We start from the raw sequence: 22,669 nt of genomic DNA, 5'->3' as shown, positions 1-22,669 counted from the left end.
GTGTCGTCGACTGGTTCAGGCAATGGAAGGAAAAAATATAATAAAATAAAAATTGCAAACCATGACAATGTATGTTTACTGCGCAGGCTGTTTCAGAGTTGTTGCTCGCCGCGAATCCATAGGCAGCAGGCAGCCAGGCAGCCAAGCAGCCAGTACAGGGCATTGATCAAAGTAACGATTTATAAAATATCTGTGAATTTAGTCGGGACAGCAGCAGTAAAGCTCTAAACTATTCAGTTTTATGCTACATTTAAATGGCATATACATACATACTTACATAAATGGTGGGTAAGTGACAGCCTGGAATATGTATGAAAGTCTTTATTTTAAATAAATCACTAAAAAATATTAAGTTTTTAATGGAGGAGAGATTGTGTACTGCAAGATAACTACAGCCTTGAATCGATTGCTTATCTTACAACAGTTATCCTCTATTCAACTATAAGCAAATCTCATTTTAGTCCAAATATCCTTGCCCAATTGAAGTATTTCCATTGGTTTGCCTGTGATTTTGAAGTTGAACTCCTTGAGCAAAAAAACATCAAAAAATAACTGCAAAGGTTAATTATATTTATCGCAAAAAGTACAATTTTTTTACCAGATTCAACTCATAATCACCGCTACATTTTTCTCATGGAAAATTTGATGAAAGGCATCGTCAGTGACCTGAAAGTCTTTATTGAAGAGTAATACAAAAATGCATTATTAAAGCATCACTTTTTTATTTTATTTTATTTCATGAAATTGATATTCTACAAATAAGTCACTAAGCAGCACTGGCAACTGTAATTTCCCTTAGAACACCCTGTACTATTGCCCAACCAAACATAAAATGATAAATATTTCTCTCCTTTTGGGTTTTCAAATTTTCATTATTCTGTTCAACTCTTTTACTTTTTGTCTTAAGTCTGGAAGTGTATAATTGAAATAAAACATTGCAAATATGACTACGAGTTTGCACAAGTAAATATAGGTATGTGTAGGTGTGTGTGTACGTAGGCCTGTGTAAGTAAGTATACGATTTCTATAGTAGAATCCCTGCAGGGAATCTACTGGCTCCGAGTTTCTATTGAGTTTAGAGCTACTTGCAAGTATCTATCTGGAATGCACAGACCACCTGGATCCAAAAGGTCTCTGAACAACCGCCAAGTGACTAGAGCGTCAATTGATTTGAGTTCTGTTTTTTCCTATAGTTTGCCACATAATTCCTACTAAATTATATCGCTATTGCTTGACAATTGTAAAAGCTACGCCGTCTTAAGTAAATCTACTTCTGCACTTGTTTTACATTTTTACGGTTTTAAAATTGGAATTAGATTTTGCAACAACGAGTTTGTATTAAATTTTGAGTTAAAAATGGATTTAATGGCGCGAAAAGCTTAGAAATTGGCGGTTGGGAAACTATTTCGGTAATAATACTCTAAAGGAAACAACCGTTTACGAGTGGCACAAATGCTTCTGAAGAGATCGTCAATCCATCCCGGATGGTGTAGAGAGAAGGTAGTGGCAGGCCGTCGACATCGGAAACTGATGAAAACATCAATAAAGTTGATCAATAAAGGCAAATTAACCATGAGAAAACTGGCTGAGGACTTGAACTTTGACTATGGATCCGTTCATGACCTGGTAGTTAATGAGATAGGTTTGTGTCGAAGTGGGTCCCAAAGGACCAAAGAATTTAAATTTCATACAAAACAGGGACCGAGTTGATATCGCCAAAGACATCAAATCTGAATACCCAGAGTATGACGAAATCACAGGAAGGGTTCTAAAGGAGTTACCTGACAAAGCCACTCTCTACTTAAGAAATATATAGGTTGTCAAAAAAGTCTTGCGGTATTTCCGCAAGCTTGTCTTTGCAAGCGCGTAGTTCTAGTTGTATTCGTCGCATCGGTTCACGCTAGAGCTCTTTGGAAAACTCTTTTCACGTGCTAACACGTGTTTGATTAATTGTTGTTTGCTTTTAGTCGTTCGTGAGTTATAGCGTCGCAAACATGGAGCACAATAAAGAGAAAATACGGCATATTTTACAGTACTACTACGATAAAGGCAAAAATGCATCTCATGCTGCCAATAAAATTTGTGCAGTTTACGGACCCGATACAGTTTCCATTTCCACCGCACGACGATGGTTTCAACGTTTCCGTTCTGGTGCAGAGGTGATCGAAGATGCGCCACGGTCCGGAAGGCCTGTCGTCGAAAATTGCGATCAAATCGAATTGATCGAAAGATACCGGCATAGTAGCAGCCGTAGCATCGGCCAAGAGCTGGGCATGAGTCATCAGACCGTTATAAACCATTTGAAGAAGCTTGGATTCAAAAAGAAGCTCGATGTATGGGTGCCACACGACTTGACGCAAAAAAACATTTTTGCCCGTATGGATGCATGCGAATCGCTTCTGAATCGCAACAAAATCGACCCGTTTTTGAAGCGGATGGTCGAAAAGCGGTGAAGCTGCCCAGACGGTGGCCAAGCCTGGATTCACAGCCAGGAAGGTTCTCCTGTGTGTTTGGTAGGATTGGCAGGGAATCAGGGGTGTGTGCGTAAATTAGCGAGATGTTAAAAAACGGGCTTTGATGCGGATTATTACAAATTTTACGCTCCTTTACATGTCAGCTGTAGTAGACATCGCAAGGCCCTATGTTTTTCTTGCCTTGCCCCGTCCATTGCATCATCGCATCTCTTGAACGGCAGTGATATCAGTCTTTGTTCTTACAAGGACGTCAACCAACCGGGAGAGGCACCTTCCCCATTAAGGAACCGGATGTTCCAGGTGCATGCCCTCAACTCGTAGTATCTAATTTGTTCGCAGTAGTTGTCATCAGTGTAGGCAATTCTCATCCGAGGCTTTGTTCGATGGCTTGGCGGATCTAGAACCCAGCGCACAACCAGCTATCCTGGGCTGGTTCGCCTTCTCACATTAGCTAGATCCGAACGGGTGCTTAAAAGCTACCCAGAGGAAACTTGAATTAAGCCCGGAACTTGTAAGCTGCTTGGACCATATGTATAAGAATCATCCTGGCCATACCCAACTGAATGGCAATCAGTGACTTTCCCCACTTGCGTGGATTTATACATATGGAACCATCCTCCAACCATCTTCGTCTTCACTTCTTCAAAAATCAAGTCGTGCTAGCGCTTAAGCCTACTGATTACAATTAAGGTAAATACTTCGATGTAGCTTTTGGACGGATGAAGTCCATTTTCATTTAATTGGAAGTGTGAATAAGCAAAATTGATGGCATTCACTTCACAGCCCCAAAGTAATGGTTTGGTGTGCATTGTCAAGCAGTGGAATAATTGAAACAAATTTTTTTGAAAATCGTAGAGGAAAACCAATTTCTGTGGATTCTGTCTCTTATCAGCGTATTCTACCAATTATTTTCGGCCAATAATTAGAAAGCATCCTTCCTTCGGTGTACATAAATGGTTAATTACGATGGAACCAAGCCGCATACGCCCAGAGAGGTGATGGTGTGACTACTGATAAACAAATCCTGGCCACCCAAGTCGCCCGAACTTGCCCCTATGGATTTTTCTGTGGTGATATCTCAAAAGAAAAGTATGGGAAAAAGACCGAGTAACCATCTCAGCACGGGGTTAATGACATCCGACATCTCTTCTCCAGCAAATGACACGGAATTCGAAGACTAGATCCCAAGAATGTATCCGACGTAACGGACAAGATTTAGAGAAAATAAATTAAGAGAAAAAATTCGCACTTGTCTTCCTTATAATATTAAGTGAAATAAACTATTTTCATTAGTAATCCCTTTTTAATTTAGCGTTTAATTTCTCATTCTGCCCCCGGACACTCTGTACAAGAATAAACATTGAACATAATGAGACGAAGTATTAGACCGCCTATTTGTTATATACTGAGTGCAAATATACAAGGTGGCGCAAAAGTAGCCTTGCGATGTTTTTTGGCTGTAATTTAAAAAAAAAATGAAAAACTTTAACTCTTCTTGAGGATTATTTTTATTTGGTATTTTAATTTTTTTTTTACATCAAGGCGAGAATATGATGCCATGTAAATGGCCGCCGCCACAGTTGATTGCCATTTGAGCCCTTTTTATGGCATTTTCCATCACTTTGGCCAAAACTTCCGGCGATAGGTCCTCACATTCTTGACGGATATTGTCTTTAAGAGCCGCAAGAGTCCGAGACTTGTTGACATAAGCCCACGACTTCAAAAAGCCCCACAAAAAGAAGTCTGGAGCGGTCAAATCAGGCAATCTTGCTGGCCAGTGCAAATCGCCAAACGGGAGATTAGGCGCCCGGGAAATGCATCCTTCAGCATATCGGTTGTGGCACGTGCAGTGTGTGCCGTTGCACCGTCCTGTTGGGACCACATGTTTTCCAATCCCAATTCATCAAGTTGCGGCAAAAAGAACTCGTTGACCATTGCTCTGTAGCGCTCACCATTCACAGTAACCGTTTGGCCCGCGACGTCTTCGAAGAAAAAAGGTCCGATGACTCCTCCAGCGAAAACAGCACATCATACAGTGACTTTGAGCGGGTGCAATGGCTCTTCGTGGGTTACACGCGGATTTTCAGTGCCCCAGAAGCGTAAATTTTGCTTATTTACGTACGCTAAGATGGAAATGGGCCTCGTCAAATCAAAAATCATCTTCCTCTTGGTGGTGATTAAGGATGGCTTGAGCGTATGTTAGACGCGATTGGCGGTCAGCAGCTAACAGCTGACGGAAACATCTTCAAATCATGTACCAAAATTCACTGTAAAGACCGTCGACTGATACCCATTTGCGTGGCACGTCGTCTGGTCGATGTCGACGGTGCTTCCATGACATCCTCGGCTGCAGCAGCAATATTCTCTGCAGAACGGCTACTCCGGGGTCTGCCACGCCTGGCAGACTCTCGTGTTGTGCCAGTCTCTTCGAGGCGAGCGGCTAAACGTCGCAGTTTTTCACCAGTAGGCGTTGGATGGCGAGGAAATCTGCGACGAAATTCACTTTGTGCCAAAGTCCCCGACCAATTATTGGTCAAATAAATAGTCAGCAATATCCCGCGTTCTGGAGCAGTGTAGCGTAACATTGTTTATTAACGTGTATTTCGCATGTGTCTACTACACAAATGTCAAAATAGAACTGGCATTAGGGGCCAATCGCAAAATTTATAGCATTTTCTGATAGGAGGATTACTTTAGCGCCACCTGTTACAACACCACAAAAAAAGTGCTTATAGCGTAGTACACATAACAGAAGTGAACCTTTCAAAGCAGACAAAGAAAGAGGGAGAACCCCGAGAGAAAGCGAGAAAGCGAGAAAGAATATATACCTAAATAAATTCACAACATTTGCAGAGAATACAAATAGACAAAATTTACAAAAATCGGAGAAGGGTCGACCGGTGTAGGTAAACGCCGGGCACAAACCGTGGCAACAACGTGCACTACTCCGAGCGTTTATCCTCCGCACGAACGCGGCGATTCCAGGACCACAGCCACGGCACATATTACCCCAAGGCAATCCAATAAATCCGACGCCGGAATGGATAGCACTTTATAGTACGCACAAGCACTAGCCAGGAAACGGAAATAAGCGCCAAAAAGTAGGCACCAAAAAAAGACGCCAAAAAATTGGGACAAAAAACTCCCCAAACAGTAGGCACCAAGGAAATATAACGCCAAAAAGTAGGCACCAAAAATATATTTCCTACAAGTTTTCACCAACAAACAAGCGCCAAAAAGTAGGCAGTGTTATTTCTCACTAGAAATTAGCAACCACAAAGACAGACTCAGGAAAATTAGCCTAAAGTGTATCTAAGATATATATAAGGTATTGCTCTCTCTCTCTATTTTTCCTCTACGTTATATCTTTTTTCTCTCTCGCGGAACGAAAATGCCCAAAACGTTGCATGGCCTTGAAATTTTACTCTCCATTCTCGCTCGTCCATCGACGCCTAAGAAGTATCACTTCAAAAAGTGTTATGGTGACAAGAAGAGGAGGTGAGACTAACGAGGCTACAGCAAGAGTTCACAGCTATTGGATTAACGCTCCGCCCACAACTTTCTTCTGGTTTAACAAATTAGCAACGATCAGTTGTGCTTTCGAGTGAAGGTATGCGCATCCTTATACTGGTACTATAGCAGTTCATAATTTTCCAAAAATCTTGAGTCCTAATTTCTGTTTTTAGACAGAGCGTATTGTGCCAAAACTGGAGCTTATAATTACTGATTAGTGGCAAAGCTCCCAATGTGGAATTTGTTAAATTATAAATGCCAGTACTGCATACAAATAAATGCAGCTAATGCGCGCTTACCGTGCCGATTGCTTTCAATTCACCATCGCAGCCAAGCATGCGCCCTTCATACCTACAGATTATTCCACTTTATTATTAGTGGGTCAGTGCAGACAATAGTCTTTTCATAACAATAATATTTACGAGCACTCGTACTCGTAGTTAGGTACATGGCATACAACGACGCTAGCCCATATGCGATTACAGCTGTCCTCCAGCTGTGATTCAATTCGAGTCCCACCCTCCCTGTCCGACGCTATCAAGGCTGTCTCAACGCTTGTGACATGCCACATTTTCAATGTGCTCGAATACGGTAATATGCAATACTAGTTTTGAACCACTTTTGCCGCCGCTGCTGTCCTCGATGAGATCGCGTGCTCACAACAGTGGCAGTGGCGCTGGCAGTAGCCGTAATGTTGTTGCTGCAGCTTAAATGCATTTCTTCCAAACCGCATTTAGTCCTTCCTTAACCTCGTTGTGCCCCAAGCGTTCGTAATGGCTTCAATATTACTACATAAAGACTTGTACTTGCTGTTGCGTGCATACATCTGTACCTACACACATACATACATATGTGTATGTATTTAGTTGCAAGTACAAATGAATGCATAAGTCGACTGGCTTTCAGCAAATTTTACACTTAACATTGAGCCGCACAAAGTCATGTCTGACCCGATGTGTCCTAACAGGCCGAGCGGCCGAGTCGCATACAGTGTTTGTACATACTTACATACTTATGCATGCATATATATATATATGTATATGTATATGTATTTAGTTGTGCATATAAATGGACGCAATTTCCATTGTACGTTCACTCCCTTCCTTGGCACTCCGCTCTGCACAGTGGGACCAATTAGGTTACTACAATACTATTCTTGGAACGAGGTGAATTTTGAGTAGAGATAGGCGCATGTGCCATTTTGCTCACGCCCACGAACACTCAAGATAACGACTTCAAAAGTTAAACATATACTCTTCTTTAATGTTCACCTACCTGTTTCACGCGCTCTTTCCAGGACACTCTTTTTAGCCATCGAAATTTTATTTATTTTATTGTAATTTTATTGAGTTATAATTGAAATTTTAGCACGCAATATTGTTAAAAATTCCTAAAATTATAAATTATGTTTTTCACAAAAAGCACGCGCCATTAAATTTCTTAAGTCGTCGCTATGATTACCGGTGTTTGGGGGGGACCTTTCAGAGAAGGAAGAGACTTTCTCTGTGAATGTCCGGGTTTGGCAGCCAGGCGATTAAGGTCACTGGTTGCTCCTTTCATCGGTAGCCTGGTGCAGTGCTCCAACATAAATCCCATTAATCTTCTCCATTACATCAACAGTTCTGGCTGGCTGCAGATATCTGCCTCTTGAAGGTCTCATAACGGTACCAAAATGGCGCTTTAGTGCTACTTGTGCTACCTGCTCGAGATAGGAAATTAAATAAAACAAACAGTTTAAGTGATGTGTTTTATTTCCATATACAAAAATATATTTGATGACAATTTGTTTGGAACATAATTTCGAGAAAATGGGCGCCGCAGTTTCGATGTAGAGGGCACATCCCAGATAACCACTTTTGGAAGACAGCGATTGATAGTAGGCGCGGCTCCTTGTACGTCCTCGAAAGAAATAGGACCGGCTATACCCACAGACCAAAATCCCTACCAAACAGTGACTTTTTCGGAATGTAGAAGCATCTGCTGATTCTCCTGAAGACTTTCATTACTCCTAATAGGGAAATTTTTTCTAGCTTAATCAGAAGGCAGCCGCATCACTGAGGATAATTACCTTTCAGAGGTCAGGAACGTTTTAACAAATTCAACGCGTTGTTGAACCGTGTTGAATCTCAAGAGCTAATAAATTTCATTTCATCAGCTGCATTTTTGAACTTATCGCTTTTTTTCAACTAAGTGTCGTCAATAAATTTCTAATCAGATCTATTCGCCTCAGCACTTTTGTTGTTTTTTGTACCACAAAACGTATTTACCACAAATGTACATTCATTAGCAGTAAGACGAGATTTAGAGAAAAATCTAACTCATGCACGTTTACCAAGATTTCCATTACGAACGATCTGTGACTCAAAGCAGCAAGAAAAAGCGTGCCACACAGAACATGCCGTGTTTTATGCACCTCTAATTTCGACTTATAACGTGGTCGAATATGTGGGGTCATTCCCTGGGCCAGCCTACGAAATGAGAAAGCCTTTTATAAGTTAAGCAACTCTCGCAGATATTTTCTATAATATTTCTAGTAGGTTACTAAGTTCTATTAATAGTTACCACATAACCTGCACGGGAAAGTCTGAGGTGTTTGTGGAACAGAAGTGTCCTTTACCTCAATAAAGCCCTGTTGAGTCGCAAAATAATGTCAACTGCAACACTACAGCTCTTAATTTTGATTCGGAAGCCCCGAGCTGAGTTCTACCCCTGTTTGTACCATTGTAAGATCGAGCATCCAGAATGCGGCATTTCAAAGAAGACGCAACAAATTTCGTAAGGAGAACCCAAGCTAAGAAACAGGTTTACCTATAGGGAATATTTGACGCTAGCACACCGCTCATTTGTCTTTGCTTCCCGGGTTATTTTGATCGATTTATCGGGTGACATTTTGCAGATGCTCCCTACTGAGAAAAGGCTATATCTAACTACATATCTAATATTTGAAATTGTATTTTTTTACAGTATCCATTTTGGACAATACCACAGTTTAGGGTGATGTACTATATATGGACCGAAAGTTTGATTTGTCGAGTTTGTGAAGGAATTGGATTTTGAGTTAGAAATGTTTGATTTAAAGAAATGTTCCTAGTCTTCACCGCTGTCAATACAGCGGCATTCTTACTTCTTTTATTATTTTGCAACGTATTATTTTTGCTCGCATTTTATTTCCTTGTTTATTTTCACAACTCTGAAGTTGCCCGGCTCACACGAACATCATCGCCAACTTCCACTCAACCATCAACAACAGCTCCCCAATCACTGCCGTCCCTATTGCTGGAGCTGCTTGGTCTGCCGCCGTTGATGATGATTGCTGGCTGCTTTGTTTTGTTTGCTTGGCTGGTTCTAAAGCACACTGGCGTCGCCATTCCAGAGGCCTCTCTGGCATAGTGTAAATAGAATCCAACAAAAGGATCGGCCTGGAGGGTCGAGGTGGGTTAAAAAAGAACACTAAAGCCATAACGAGCGACTGAATGGTAGAGGCAGTGGTAGAATATGCCATCCACTCCCATCTCCCTCCGCTTAGTTCAGCTCTCCACATACACACACTCACTTTGCTATGATCCTCAAGCGTTGGAGTCGAATTGCCAGCCACAATGATGGTTTTTCGTACTTATGTACATACATATGTATGCACAAGTATGCAAGTTTGTAGTATGTGTGTATGTATGATATAATGGTATTGTACATATATACATACATATGTATATAATTGACAACGAAAAGACACAGTTCTGAACTATGCCGAGTCGAAATGGAGAGTTCGTCCGTGGCACTGAAGTAGCTGCAGTGGGCTGAGAAGTGAGTTCATATACACATACAAACACACAAACGCTCAAGAGTTGGATAATGAAAAAAAAAATAGTACAAATATATGTGCACACATTCATATATACATAAGTATTTAGTTATCCCAATGCCAATGCCATTATCAAGGCACGACTACGTCGTTGTTATTTCTCTTATTGTTCTTGTTGGTTGGTTCTTTAGGAGGGCAGAATGGGCTCCATGGCTTTGGCGGATTTTAAAAAGTAGAAACATTCAGTGCGCCAACTTCCCTTGTTCTCAAGACTATTCAGTGCTACTGTCGTTGCCAATCCGATGCTCTGCTACCCCCACTGTGGCATGGATGATGGCAAAGTGGGTCTCGTGCCTGAGTTTGTTGAAATCCAAAAGCAGCAGAGACTGAAAATTGTTAGGTTTTGCTGTTTATGCTTGGATGCATGGACGACAAGAAATATATGTACATATGTATGTATGTGTTCATCTACTGATTCCCACACCTATTAGTTCTTATAAACATTGTGTGTATGTATGTATGTAGGTGCATATGTATGTGTACGCATATATTTGACTCTTGTGTACGCCTGAATTGGAATGATTTTTAATACCTTAATGCCTTTTACTGTGTCTAGTCGCCTTTACTATGTACAAATGTATATGCGCGCATAGAAGAATGCACCTACACATTTACAACAGATTTTCATATACATACATATATGTATGAATGTTCTCAAACGACATTTGTTTAATTCATGTTCGAAACCATATAAAATGGATCCCGCTTCTGGAAGAAGCTCTCTGGGCAGAAGTACAGATTGTCTATAGCTTATCGCCCGATAACTCTCCTTTATCCAGAAGTGAAGGCTCTTGAGGCTCCTTCGTCTCCCACTCTACACGAAACATTAACGCACATCAACATGATTTCCCCAGAGGTCACAGTACCACACAAACACTCAGGCAAACCGTGGGCTCAACCAAAATCGCCTCTACGAGAGGACTGTTCTAGTAGTAGCGGATCTGAAGAAGGCTTTTGACGTGGTCAGCAACTCCACGCTACTAGATGACATTCTACAGTTGTTGTTGTTGTTGTAGCAGTCTCTTCGCCCTGTCAGTGTAGTATAATTACCGGTCGTCTTCGCCTAGCTCATCTAACGGTAGGCCCAGGAAACTAGCTGTTTCGAAGGGTTGGGTCCAGAGGGAGAGAGGTGTTAGATGAGTGGGTTTGATGGGGCATGTGAAAACGTGGTTAGTGTCGTGCGGGGTGCCTTCACATGCCGGACATATGTTGAGTATGTCGGGGTCGATTCTGGATAAGTAGGAGTTTAACCTGCTACAGTATCCAGAACGTAATTGTGCCAAGGTTACGCGGGGAGAGCTGGAGAGTCGGGGAAGCTGGAGCTCTTCGTCTGCAATAGGTGGTGGTTGGACTCCGATAACGGCATTCGGGGGTCGGGAGCTTAAGAAGGTGGTAAGGGTATCCCGATGAATGTCGTTTATGACCTGTCTGTATACTGCCTGATCCTGGAGTGGTCTGTCTGTTTTGTCCTGGATCTCGTCCCCGTAGTTGAGGAAGTGTCTCCTGATGTGCCTGGGAGATGGCTCAGGCTCAAGCAGGTGTCTGCATGGGTGAGGCCTACGGTGACACCCTAGCAGAAACTGCTTACCGAGCATTTTGTTATGCTCCTTTACGGGAAGCATGTGAGCCTCGTCATGCAGGTGTTGAATTAGGGACATCAGGAGACATCCTGTCGCGGTCCTAATAGCAGTATTTTGGCAGGTCTGGAGCTTCGTCCACTGCGTATCACTGGTTCCAGGCGACCAGACAGGCGCAGCATAGTTAAGAACCGGTCGGCCTATTGCTTTGAAGGTCGACAGAAACATTTCTTTGTCTTTGCCCCAAGTGCTGCCGTCGAGCGATTTGAGGACCTTGTTGCGATTCTGTACTCTCGTTGCAATAGCGGTTGTGTGCGCGGAGAAGGAGAGCAAGCTGTCAAAGGTGACTCCCAATATTCTGGGGTTATTTATCGTCGGTATTGGGGTATCATCGACGTGCACCTGAAGTTGCAGCTAGACCTCCTTTGTCCAGGTGGTAAAAAGAGTCGCAGTGGATTTAGTGGGAGAAAGTTTTAAGTTTCTGAAGAGGTGATCCGCGACCTATATGAGTGGTTGGCATTTGTCAGTCATATTCCGAGATCAGCACAGAGGAGTATAAAGCAAGGTGTGCCGTAAGATGGTGTCCGTTCTCCTTCGATTTTCAACTTCTACATCTCGAAGCTTCCCCAACAACCAGAGGAAGTCTCACTAGCCTCTTATGCTGAAGATTGTTCGATATTGGCGTTGGGCAGTCTTTCTCGCTTTTTCACTGCGAGGAATCTCCAACTTTCCCCCGCTTATCTATAAATAGAAAATGTAAGCTTTATAAGATAGATCTATTTGAAGGATTCTCAGGTGAAAATAAGAATAAAAAACACTTACAAATGTGTCCCTGTTTGCTTTATTAATTGCACTGTCCAAATGTTCAAGTTTCCTCCAAGGTACTAATTGCGGAAAAGTTGAGAGGCTCACAGATGTCTTTTTCTCATTGGATATTTTCCAAAACGGCGGTTTGCTCTGAAAACGTTTGCAACCCACAAAAAATGTTTACTCGTAAGAACTTGCAAGTGAGAAAACCAGCTGATCGCAAATTAAAAATAAACACGAATTAAATTTGCATTTGCTAATCAAGGGTTCTTCTTCAGCGATGATGAAATGGAACAAATTATTGTGGCCAAAATAAATCATGTGATTCCGAAGCTCGTTATTTGGCATTTTATTTGCTTTATTTTCTTTAGTTAATACGAGGTAGTTCAAGTGAAAAGTTGTTTAAAGGGACAGATACCTGTAAAATTTCGATTTCTATTGTTTTTTCATAAAGTGTTAATATAATCCTTTAAGAATATGTCGAACAAATTTCTAGATCGTAAATTTAAGTATTTCTTATATTATAGATCGTCAACCGTGACGACTCTATTCTTTGCGTTCGAGCGCTGGGAGAGGTTGAATTTTCATGTATTCAAACTTTAGACGCGTTTTTCTCAAAACTATATTTTTCGAATTGGCGTAAACGATAACTCGAAAAGTTATTGACCGAACCCTGAAATTTTGCACACATCTTTTTTATGGTATTACTTCCTATGTGAATTTAAGTTTTCGAAAATTTTTCGAAAAAATAATTGTTTCCAAGCAAAAATTTTCCCCTAAATTCCCCAAAATTCATTTTTTTAAGCATTTTATTCCGCGATTTTTTTTACATTTGTTTTTAATTCATATAGAAATTATGACAGTAATATACAACAAACTTTTTGGTTTTTTGTATTCAGGTCACTGACGCCGATGCTACAATGCCCGCCGATGGAGAAGCCCCGCTGCGACATTCCTGGAAGAATTGAGTGTATTTCCGCCATTTTAAATGATTAAAATAAATAAAAATTTATAGTATTTTAATGTATAAATAAACTGTATGCCAATTTTGAAAAAAAAATATATACATATATTGACTTCTCATTTTAAATAATTGTAATGAAAATCGGGGAAAATATGGCCGTTTAATTTAATCAGCTGTTCGTAAAACTTGCATATTGTTACTGGTTTTGCGTTCATGCACTTGTTTTGATGTTATAAATTAAATAAATAATATTAAACTATATAAATAAATAAAATTTTCTCTTTGAGGGAGAATTCTCGGAAATTAAGCTACTGGATAATTTTTACATGAGCAGACCTGTACTTATATACACAACTAAATCGCAAATAAGTTTATTTACTTTAATTGGAAAAAATTATATTCGTTTTTACCAATTTGCATATGCAAATTTGTTTGGTGCTGGTGCGTTTTATATGAAACAGCATTGGCCATTCGAAATTTGTCTCATTACTACAGGTATTCCCTGCTTACATACATATATGTATACACGTACATATAATATACATACATATATACATTTGTATAATTTTCATGTACGTATGTATGTACATACATATATACACAAATGCATTGTGCAAAGAAATATGCTGCTTTCGTCCATTCTGCTTGTTCATCGATCAGACTTTTTATTTTGCTCAGAGCATTCTTAATTCTCTTTGCTTGACTGTTCTAGATATTTTTACATTATCGTCCCATTTTTTATATGCTTATATGCATGCATCTTTATGTATGCATGTATGTATGTATGTATATGCATTGATGCCCTTGAAGCTAAGTTCTCTTATTTCTACTTCAGCTGTACTCCTTAATTCATACTACCGGGTACAACTCCGGCAAAAATTAAGGTTTACAAATTTATAGTGGATGATGTGGCATTGAAAGGTGCAAATAAGGAACTAATTTAAGTAATAGTAAATGTACAATTCATTTTCTTCCTACAACCAAAAAAAGTGTTGATGTAAGCATTTGTACATACATACATACATATGTGCATATATGCAGTACATTTCGATTATATTGGAAAGATCGCGAATTTGCTGACCCTTTACCCGCAGTTGCTTAGTCAATTTGACTTTATCAGCGAATTCTAACTACTTTCTATGAAAACATCTCATCCGGTTCTTGCGCTGAAATAAACCGTTTATACATACATACATACTTATATACATACATACGTGCTATTTATTTACGTGAGATGGTGGCACCCGCAACTGCATTGAAAGGGAAAATTATAGTTGTCGGTTGCACTTCGCTCGAATGCAAAACATTTTAATGGAGACACATAGAAATGGTCCCTAGGCCGCAGGACCAACAGCACTTTGTAGAAATTCAGCCGGATGGAAAAAAGGCTTCCTGCGCAATCATGAAACACTTGGTAAAACGAACTGTGGCACCTAAACTAAATGCATCATTGAAATTTATTTTAATAAATACGAAATTAATTACCCAAATCCAGGTATTTTATTCCAATTTTTGCTCAAAACGTGTAATATGTACATACATACATATTTTTTAAATTTACTGCACAGAATTTTGCATCACTCCAACTTTGCTGCTGCAAATAAAAGCGAAAAATGCAGCCGACGTCAGTATTAATGTCAACTGCTGCGCTGTAGCTGTTCTTTCGCTGCAAACGAGTCCGTGCCGTCATGGCAATCAAGGCAAGTGAATACGAAGGAAGAGTATAAACAAAAAATGCAGCCTGCAAAACTTAGCAAGCAAAACAAAATAATCACATAGACATTTGTAAATACATACATACATGTTTTCTGCACAATTCGGCAGTTGTTGTTGTTGGATGGTTCGTCAGCACCGTACCGAATCGGAGTGAGTCTGATTGGAATCATTTACCGCGGAGTATATATTCATACATATGAATACTTTTATATATTCTATGTTCGCTGCGTTAGCCTATGGTTGTGACGTAGTATACTATTTATGTATTAAAACAATTTCGTCGACTTCATCACAGCTTCGGTAGACATATAAACACATATACTCGTTGTGCCGGCAAGCAAAATTTTTTTTGCTGTTACATTTTTGCCGGTTACGCTTTGTGCATTAGTTTGTAAACGATAAACGAACAGAGTATTGGTTGTCTCGCTTGCACCGCACTCAAATTGGTGTGACACACATGGTTGATACGTACGTGTTGGTTGTCGAAGTTCGATGCAACGCAACGACCAACGAAAGCAATCGTCGTTATTGTGATTATAATCGTTCGACGACTCAGTGCTGCTTGCGCTTGTGCTGTCATGCGCCTAGCCGTTTGCTGTTGTTGCCTTCCGATTGGTATTTGCAAGCTTGTTTGCTGTTGCTCCAAGCTCCAATAGTCCTGCTATATTTTCGCGCGTACACCAATACCAGAGATCTTTTCTCTGCTAATACGATAATGAATGTTTAATATGTTCTCTGCTACTGCACTTGAAGCAGCGTCGCGTAAAGCAATAGCGTTGGTTCGTAGTTCGCTGTTGGCTGTTGCGTACGAACTTGTTGCTGGCGTGATTTGAACAGACCGCCTTGTCGTGGACGAAAGAAGCTCACGCCGACAAAGTTGCCAACAAATGGAAATAGTTTAAATTTCGCTTTCCGCTGAACAAGTTGACTTATTTGACAAGTTGTGTTATGAATTCGAGTGAATTTGAGTGACTTGTGTTGTTCATTCTGTGTGTCAGCAGAGTAGTAGCTGGAAAAACAAAAAATTAAAACTGCCAAGTGTAAATGAAATAAACAGTGAGTAAAGTGAATATAAATTCGCGAAATATTTTTTTGTGTGGCGAGAAAATTAACATTTAAAAGGAGCGAAAAAATAATCAACGAATTAAAACGACTTTTGGCGATAGGCAAAACATAGTGGCTTCGTGTGATGAAGAGCCGGCAAACCAAAAATTTGTGCGAGTTTTATGCTGCATGAAAACGCAAGTAATGCACAAAGTACAGAACGATATACGTTTGTTGTGATGTGCTTCGGTGTTGGCATTTGAATTTTATAATTTTGGAGATACGACTTTGAATATCTTCGCTTATTTCGGAATATTTCCCGTCTGAATTGCGCAGAACTACAACGGCAACAAGCATTATGATTGCAAGCGCGAACAAGCGAAAGTGAATTTGAAAAAGTGTCAGAACATCGAAATTTGCTTTGACGGTTGGATTTTTCGATCGTCTAAATAATTCTGATGGGAATGCTTTCTTGCGTCTGTAGAACTTCGGGATAAAGAATTATTTCATCACGTTTGGCAATTGCTGCAGTTTAAACTCAAATTCAAATAAAAAACTAATCTAAATAATTGAATAAAACTCAGGAATCTATTTGAATATAATTAAAGCACTTTATGAAACTCATTAAAGACTAATTTAAATATATACACATTATATTAAAAACCTCCACAAAACGTGATTTTCTCATCAAAAACAGCTAAAACTATAGGTATAACAAAGCCAATATTTATACATAAAAACGCATACATTTAAGTGTGTAATGAATAATAGACATTTTTGGTGCGCGAGTAATTATATAAACATACAATTTTTGATAAGAAACACGTAAGAAACTAAATATCAGAAAAATATATGCAACTAGGCTTAGTATTTCTACAGATTTTTGGAACATTGAGCAATACTTGCAAGCATTTGCAGACTCCTTTCGATATATACCCAAAATAGAAAAACGTCTTTACAATCAAAACGAACAAATCGCTTTACCTACATTTTAATTGTACGTGTAATATTACACTCGAGCATGTCGCCTAAAAACTTAAAATGTAATTAGAGTGAACGAAACAATTTTCACAACTTTAAAGAGCTGTGAAAATTTTGAATCCTTCTAAAAATGAAAGTTTTTAACACCAAATAATAAAATTCAGTATCAAAACAAAAGAAAGAAACTAATGAAAAAATTCTAACAATTTGACGCTCAAAAACCAATCAAAATCAAAGTCTAAAAGCGTCGCCGCCAATCCAAATGCTACTTATGGCGCCACGACGTGACAGCAATAGCGCCAACAGCAACTCCAGCATTTTAATTCAGCATCAAATTCAACACCAACAACAGCAACAAACTCAGCAAGTCCAGCAGCAGCCACACGCATTTCTATACTCCTCATCGTTATTCAGCAGGGCCACTTTGCTTGAGCCCACTAACGGCACCACCGCGATCACTAACAGTAGCAACGATAGTCTTATCACCAACAGCAGCAACTTAAATAACAGTAACAACAACACCATTATCATGCCGCCCATGCAAACGGGTAATCTGGCACATGCAACGCTGAATGGGGCTGCTTCTGGCGGTTCGACCTCGGTCACCCAGAATGGGCATCATCAACATCATGTCGGCAACATCAGCAACAATAACAACATTAATAATAATATAAATGGCAATAGTAATATTAATATTCAGGATCAATTCACCCGGTGTTGCTATCCCAATGGGGAATGCTTGAAACTGGATGCCTCCCTTATTGTGCTGGACGACCTCAGCGATGTTGTGCGTGTCCTTTGCAATAATGAGAATTGCAACATGGGCCAATACATGCACCGTGAATGCTTCGATGCGTGGGAGCAATCCGTGTTGGCCACACTGAAGTCAATGGGGCGCGCACGTACGTGGTCCGATCGCCAGCGCAGTCAAAATTTGTGGACAAAGAAAGGATATGATTTGGTTTATAAGGCATGTGTGTGCAAATGTGGGCACGGTCACATCCGTAAGGATCTGGATTGGACGCCACCAGTGCAGATAGCAGGCGCTAAGTCTAGTTCAACGATAAATGGCGGGCAATATGGAAATGTAAATGGTGGGCTAGTAGCTGGCGGTGTGAACCAGCAGCGCCTGCTGGTGGTCAATGGCGCCAACGGCAATGGCATAGGCGGCAGCACCGCCGAGGAAGATGACAAAAAGAAAAAGAAGAAAAGAAATCGTAATAATAATGGGACGAAACCAACTCTGGTATCTGTAAATTCTAATAGCCATGCTGCAAATGGACAACAGCAAGGACAAATGCCACAATCGCCTGTACAGGCCCAACAGACTTTGCAACAACAACCATCGGAAGTTGCTCAACAGCAGTCGGCAAATGTCTTGCTAAACGGACAGCAGAGTAGTGGAAGCAATATTAGCAATGGGATCAGCGCCATATGCACACCCAACAACACCAACAAAACCGCTGGCAACGCAATTATCGCGAATAATCCCAACAATACGCTAATTTGCAGCAGCAATAACAACAACCAACTCAGCGCAATAACCAATTCGAGTGTTGGAGTTATAGGCTCTGGTCTGCACAATAGCAGCAACACCAGCAACCAACAACAGCCACAGCAGGTACAGGGTCAACAGCAGCAACAACAACAGGGTGTTACCTCTTTGAATAATATTTTGGGCGTAGATTTGCGTGATCGAGCTGGCAGTTTGTCGTCGAGCGGCGGTGGCAGCGGCTCCACATCGCCATCAGCCTCCCACTCGAGCGGCGACATTTCCATATCGCCCATACATCACAATCCACAACAGCAACACCAACAACAACAACATCAAATGCAATTGCAACAATACCAGCAGAGTTTGTTGCAACAGAATGGCTTATCGAAGAGTATCTTAAACGGAGCACTAAACGGCTGCGTCGATACCATTCAGCGCAATGCTGCGCTATTGGCAGCACAGCAGCAGCCCACGGGCACTCCGATTGTGGGTGGCATTGGCGCCGCTAACGGATTAAATGGGATAAAACAATTGAGTATTTATGATCAGCATTTGGTGCAGCAGCAAAAGAACAAGGAGGTGGAGCTCTATTCGGAGCGTGTACGGTGAGTTCATACAACAGGCTTTCCTTATTTTCCAAGTACCTACGTTTAAATATATTTACTTAAAGTGAAGATCGAACTGAAAGTTACTTTAAAACGAGTAAATTAATAAAATCATTTTTAGTGTAATAACGCCGAGATAAATAAATAAAAAGAATTCTCTTCATTACCATTACCCTAATAAAATAAAATATGTGAACCTTTTTGAGACAAGCTGATGTGTTTACATTGATTTAAGATATTTTCTGGAAAATTCTTTGCGCTTCATATTTTGAAAAAGGAGTTGGATTGTGATAACTTAAAGTAATCGTCTTCCCAAATAAATAAAAAAAAATTGAAATGTTCCTTTCTCATTAACTTTAGATTTTTAGTAATAAATTAGTTGCGGAGAAAACTCAAACTTTAAAATGTGGACAAAAATCATTTAATATGTCCACTTTGCACTACTAACCATTAGTACAAATTTCTTTTAGACCACAAATTTACCGCTGAAAATCTGCAATTAGCACTTGTTTCATAAGGTGTAGGCTAACTGGATAGAAGTTTTTTTATATTTATAAATACTCCATTAAATTATTAAATTAAATAGTTGTACAATTACAAATATAAAACAATACAATCAATAATAATAAAATAATAGTCTGGCGCATAAGACATTGATAGGTTAGGGTCAGGCTTCATCTCCAAAACGCCGATGTTATTTTAAATAAAGCTTTCTCATTCAAGAAATCAATCCAAGGTTAGCCGCTTATTCACATATATGTATGTATACACAAATGTACATGTGCATAATCTCAAGCCACTTATATAACCTCAAGAAATATCACATTTTTTTCACTTATGTAGCTTTTTCCTTTTTTGTATGTATTTTTAAATAAAACAAACAGCTGAAAAAATATCACCCGCGATAAAAAAGTATTTTTGTTGCAAATTTCTTGCCTTGATTCCGATAATAAAAACGAGAACAATTCCGTATTTGTATTTCGCTTTTTTGCAACACAATCCTCATTTTGTTCGCACGTGTTTGTAAATTAAGCTTCTTAATTCGTTCTGAATCTCTCTACATTGAACTTCCTTTGCTGCTCTTTATCGATGAGTTGTAGGCTACTGTTAATGGTGTTATAGAGAATACCCCTGATGCTGTTGTCACAACATAAATATTCCCCAGTAATCAAATGTGGTTTACACAGTGCTTTTGCTTGAATATTTGTTTTTAATTAGATGGTGTGCTCACAATGCAAATAATTGTTGCGTTTGTCAAATCGCGTTTGCGGTGTGCAAAACTCGCAAAAAATTGCAAGATGAAAATCAGGTGATTGGCATGTGGTTGTATTTTTGTTTTTTAGTTCTTTAAATGAGTACTAGAGTAATTTCTCATTCAAATATTTCCTTATTAATTGACCAATTTGATGCTTTGAATGAATGTACTCGTCGAGTGTTTCATCAATTCCATCAATATGTTGACCAGTATTGACTATTTTTCTCATTTTCTCTATGTAACGAATGTACGACATTTTTTTTCTACATATGTATATGGAGAAAATGCGCAACACCGTCAACCAAAAAAAAAATTGAAGAAAATTGAGGGGATTTTTCAGCAACTTAAAGTTTCAACTTTGTTATATTAAAATTTATATAAATTATAAAACTTCCTGCGAGAATGTTTCTAAAAATCCTTTGTGAAATGTTGGTACCACTAAAATATGTGGCAGGCTCCAGTCAAATTAGAGAAAAGCTCTAAAGCGTGTCTTCAATAAGTGGAATTTACATGGATCCCCGTTTAAATTTACTTTTGTTCTGTACTCAAAATATATTCAGCGAAAGATAATTAAAAAAAAAAAAAATACTTTTAGTAAAATGATACTCTTGAAGTATTTCAAGATTCCAATCCTACGATTTGGAGAACGTGCAAATAAATGTAAATCCCATTTACCAACCGCAACATTACATTCAACTGTACAGCAGATTTCTCTGAGAGAAGCTTGTATGTCGCTGCGTAACACAAAAAAGATCTGAGATTAACAGAAATCGTTTTACGGTTAACAGTTATTTTAGATCCCTCTTTTATGTAATTAATATACAATATAAATTCAACACCTTTATGGAGAGATTACGCCACCACATCTAAATTTGTTTAGAAAAAAAATTTTTTGTGACTTTCGTTGTTTGTAAATAATTTTTCAATATTTCGGAAAAAATTGTGTGTTGCTTGATAGTCCCGCCATATTTCAGACTTGGGTCGATAGCGAAGTGATATCGAGCACCAACTTGTCTACGAAGCCCTATACATTTTTGCGTTCCAATTAGTGGAGCTCACTAAACAGACCCACCACAATTTTTTCTGCCTTGTTTACTGTAGGCGATCTATATACATTTGGCGCCGTCCAACTTTATAATATAATTTTATATAACAACTGTTGACAGTAGCCTAAAGTATTCTAAATACCCAAAGTGGTATGACGAGGGATATCTATATACATACGTACATATATGATTTTCCAAGAGGGGGGAAAAGTGCATTACGTTTAATGGGATTGCTTGTTAAAGTTAATAGGGATTCTTTGTGCTCCAATTTTTAACATACACATCACTTACAAATTACTACGAGTATAAACTTTCGGTTCGCTCCTACTTGGACACTTTATCCTTTTTTGAACTTACTTTCACTTCATTTATGTATGTATGTATATATTTTTTATTTTGATCTTTCTTTTTTTTGGCGCATATACGCCAAATTTTCAAGTTTGACTTGGTTTCATATTTCCATATTTTTTATTGCTGCCGTAGTTGTTTATTTTTTTTTTGTGATAATTTTTTAAAAGATAAGAAGTAAGAAGCGTGGCAGTGTGGCCAGTCAATCGGAATTTGTTTTTGTTGACAAAAGGTAGGGTGGGGTTTTGAAGCAGTTTTTATTTGAATTATTTTATCGCTTTTTGTTTCCCTTTGCTTGTATAATTTTTAATGAATCAATTTATTAAAGGAATAATTTATAAAATTACAAAATAAAAAATAATCAAAAACCGGAAAACGAAAAATGAAATGAGCAATGCTTCAATCTCTTTTCACCTTTGCCATGCGCATTTGTTTGAATGGATGTACTCACATGTAATTAAATTAAATTTATGATTAAAGCCTTTGTGCCAAATTGTTAAAGTGACACTTGTATGTTACTCAATGGGCTTAAATTCTCTTTTGGCATATAAAATATTTATGTATGTATGTGGATTATGTTAAATGCATAAATAAATACTTACAATACACATAAATCATGTGCGCCCGTTAATGCTAGCATACATTCTAAAAAATTTGGTTTTTGTTTCCACAAAATACAAGCAAACAAACAAACAAACAAATAAATAAATAAATAATGCCTCAATACTTGTAATCTTCTATTCTATTCTATTCATTGTTGTTATTGCTTGCTTCCTCTCTATTAGACATGTATTTAACTAAAGAAATAACAAATAATAGGAATGGCAGAATAATATTTTTCTGTCTTCTCTTTAAATTTTTGATGATGCCATAATACTTCACATTGGCAACAACAGTCCCCTCAAGCAACGGTGTCTTTAGCAGTAGCTTGCTGATTGCCATGGTTACAGTTTGTTGCTGTTAGTGTTGTTATCGGTTTCCCACC

General features: G+C 39.0%; 1 protein-coding gene and 1 long non-coding RNA gene across 6 annotated transcripts in view; one reads left to right on the top strand and one right to left on the bottom strand.

The window, feature by feature from the left end:
- Nucleotides 1-13,037: 13,037 nt before the first annotated feature.
- Nucleotides 13,038-15,239, bottom strand: LOC128856073 (uncharacterized). 4 transcript variants are annotated; one of them, XR_008453788.1, is made up of 4 exons: nucleotides 14,996-15,239; nucleotides 14,680-14,943; nucleotides 14,409-14,627; nucleotides 13,038-13,185 (listed from the first exon to the last, which is right to left on the bottom strand). It is a non-coding gene; the product is annotated as an uncharacterized LOC128856073 (long non-coding RNA). The 4 variants fall into 4 exon arrangements; XR_008453786.1 differs by having other exon boundaries at nucleotides 14,409-14,632; nucleotides 14,996-15,237; XR_008453787.1 differs by having other exon boundaries at nucleotides 14,409-14,632; nucleotides 14,680-14,935; nucleotides 14,996-15,237.
- Nucleotides 15,240-15,530: 291 nt separating this feature from the next.
- LOC128856071 (headcase protein) overlaps nucleotides 15,531-22,669 on the top strand; it is a 95,019-nt gene continuing 87,880 nt past the window's right edge. The window contains exons 1-2 of one of the 2 annotated variants that reach the window (XM_054091447.1): nucleotides 15,531-15,966; nucleotides 17,100-19,035. In XM_054091447.1, coding sequence (XP_053947422.1) covers nucleotides 17,198-19,035 — 1,838 coding nt within the window. In that variant the 5' untranslated portion in view covers nucleotides 15,531-15,966; nucleotides 17,100-17,197. Of the gene's footprint in view, nucleotides 19,036-22,669 lie in introns of both variants that reach the window. The other variant, XM_054091446.1, reaches the window with a different exon arrangement.

This window comes from Anastrepha ludens, chromosome 2 (genome assembly GCF_028408465.1).
Source record: "Anastrepha ludens isolate Willacy chromosome 2, idAnaLude1.1, whole genome shotgun sequence".
NCBI classification, from domain to species: Eukaryota; Metazoa; Arthropoda; class Insecta; order Diptera; family Tephritidae; genus Anastrepha; species Anastrepha ludens.
This window is presented reverse-complemented; position numbering and strand designations above follow the sequence as displayed.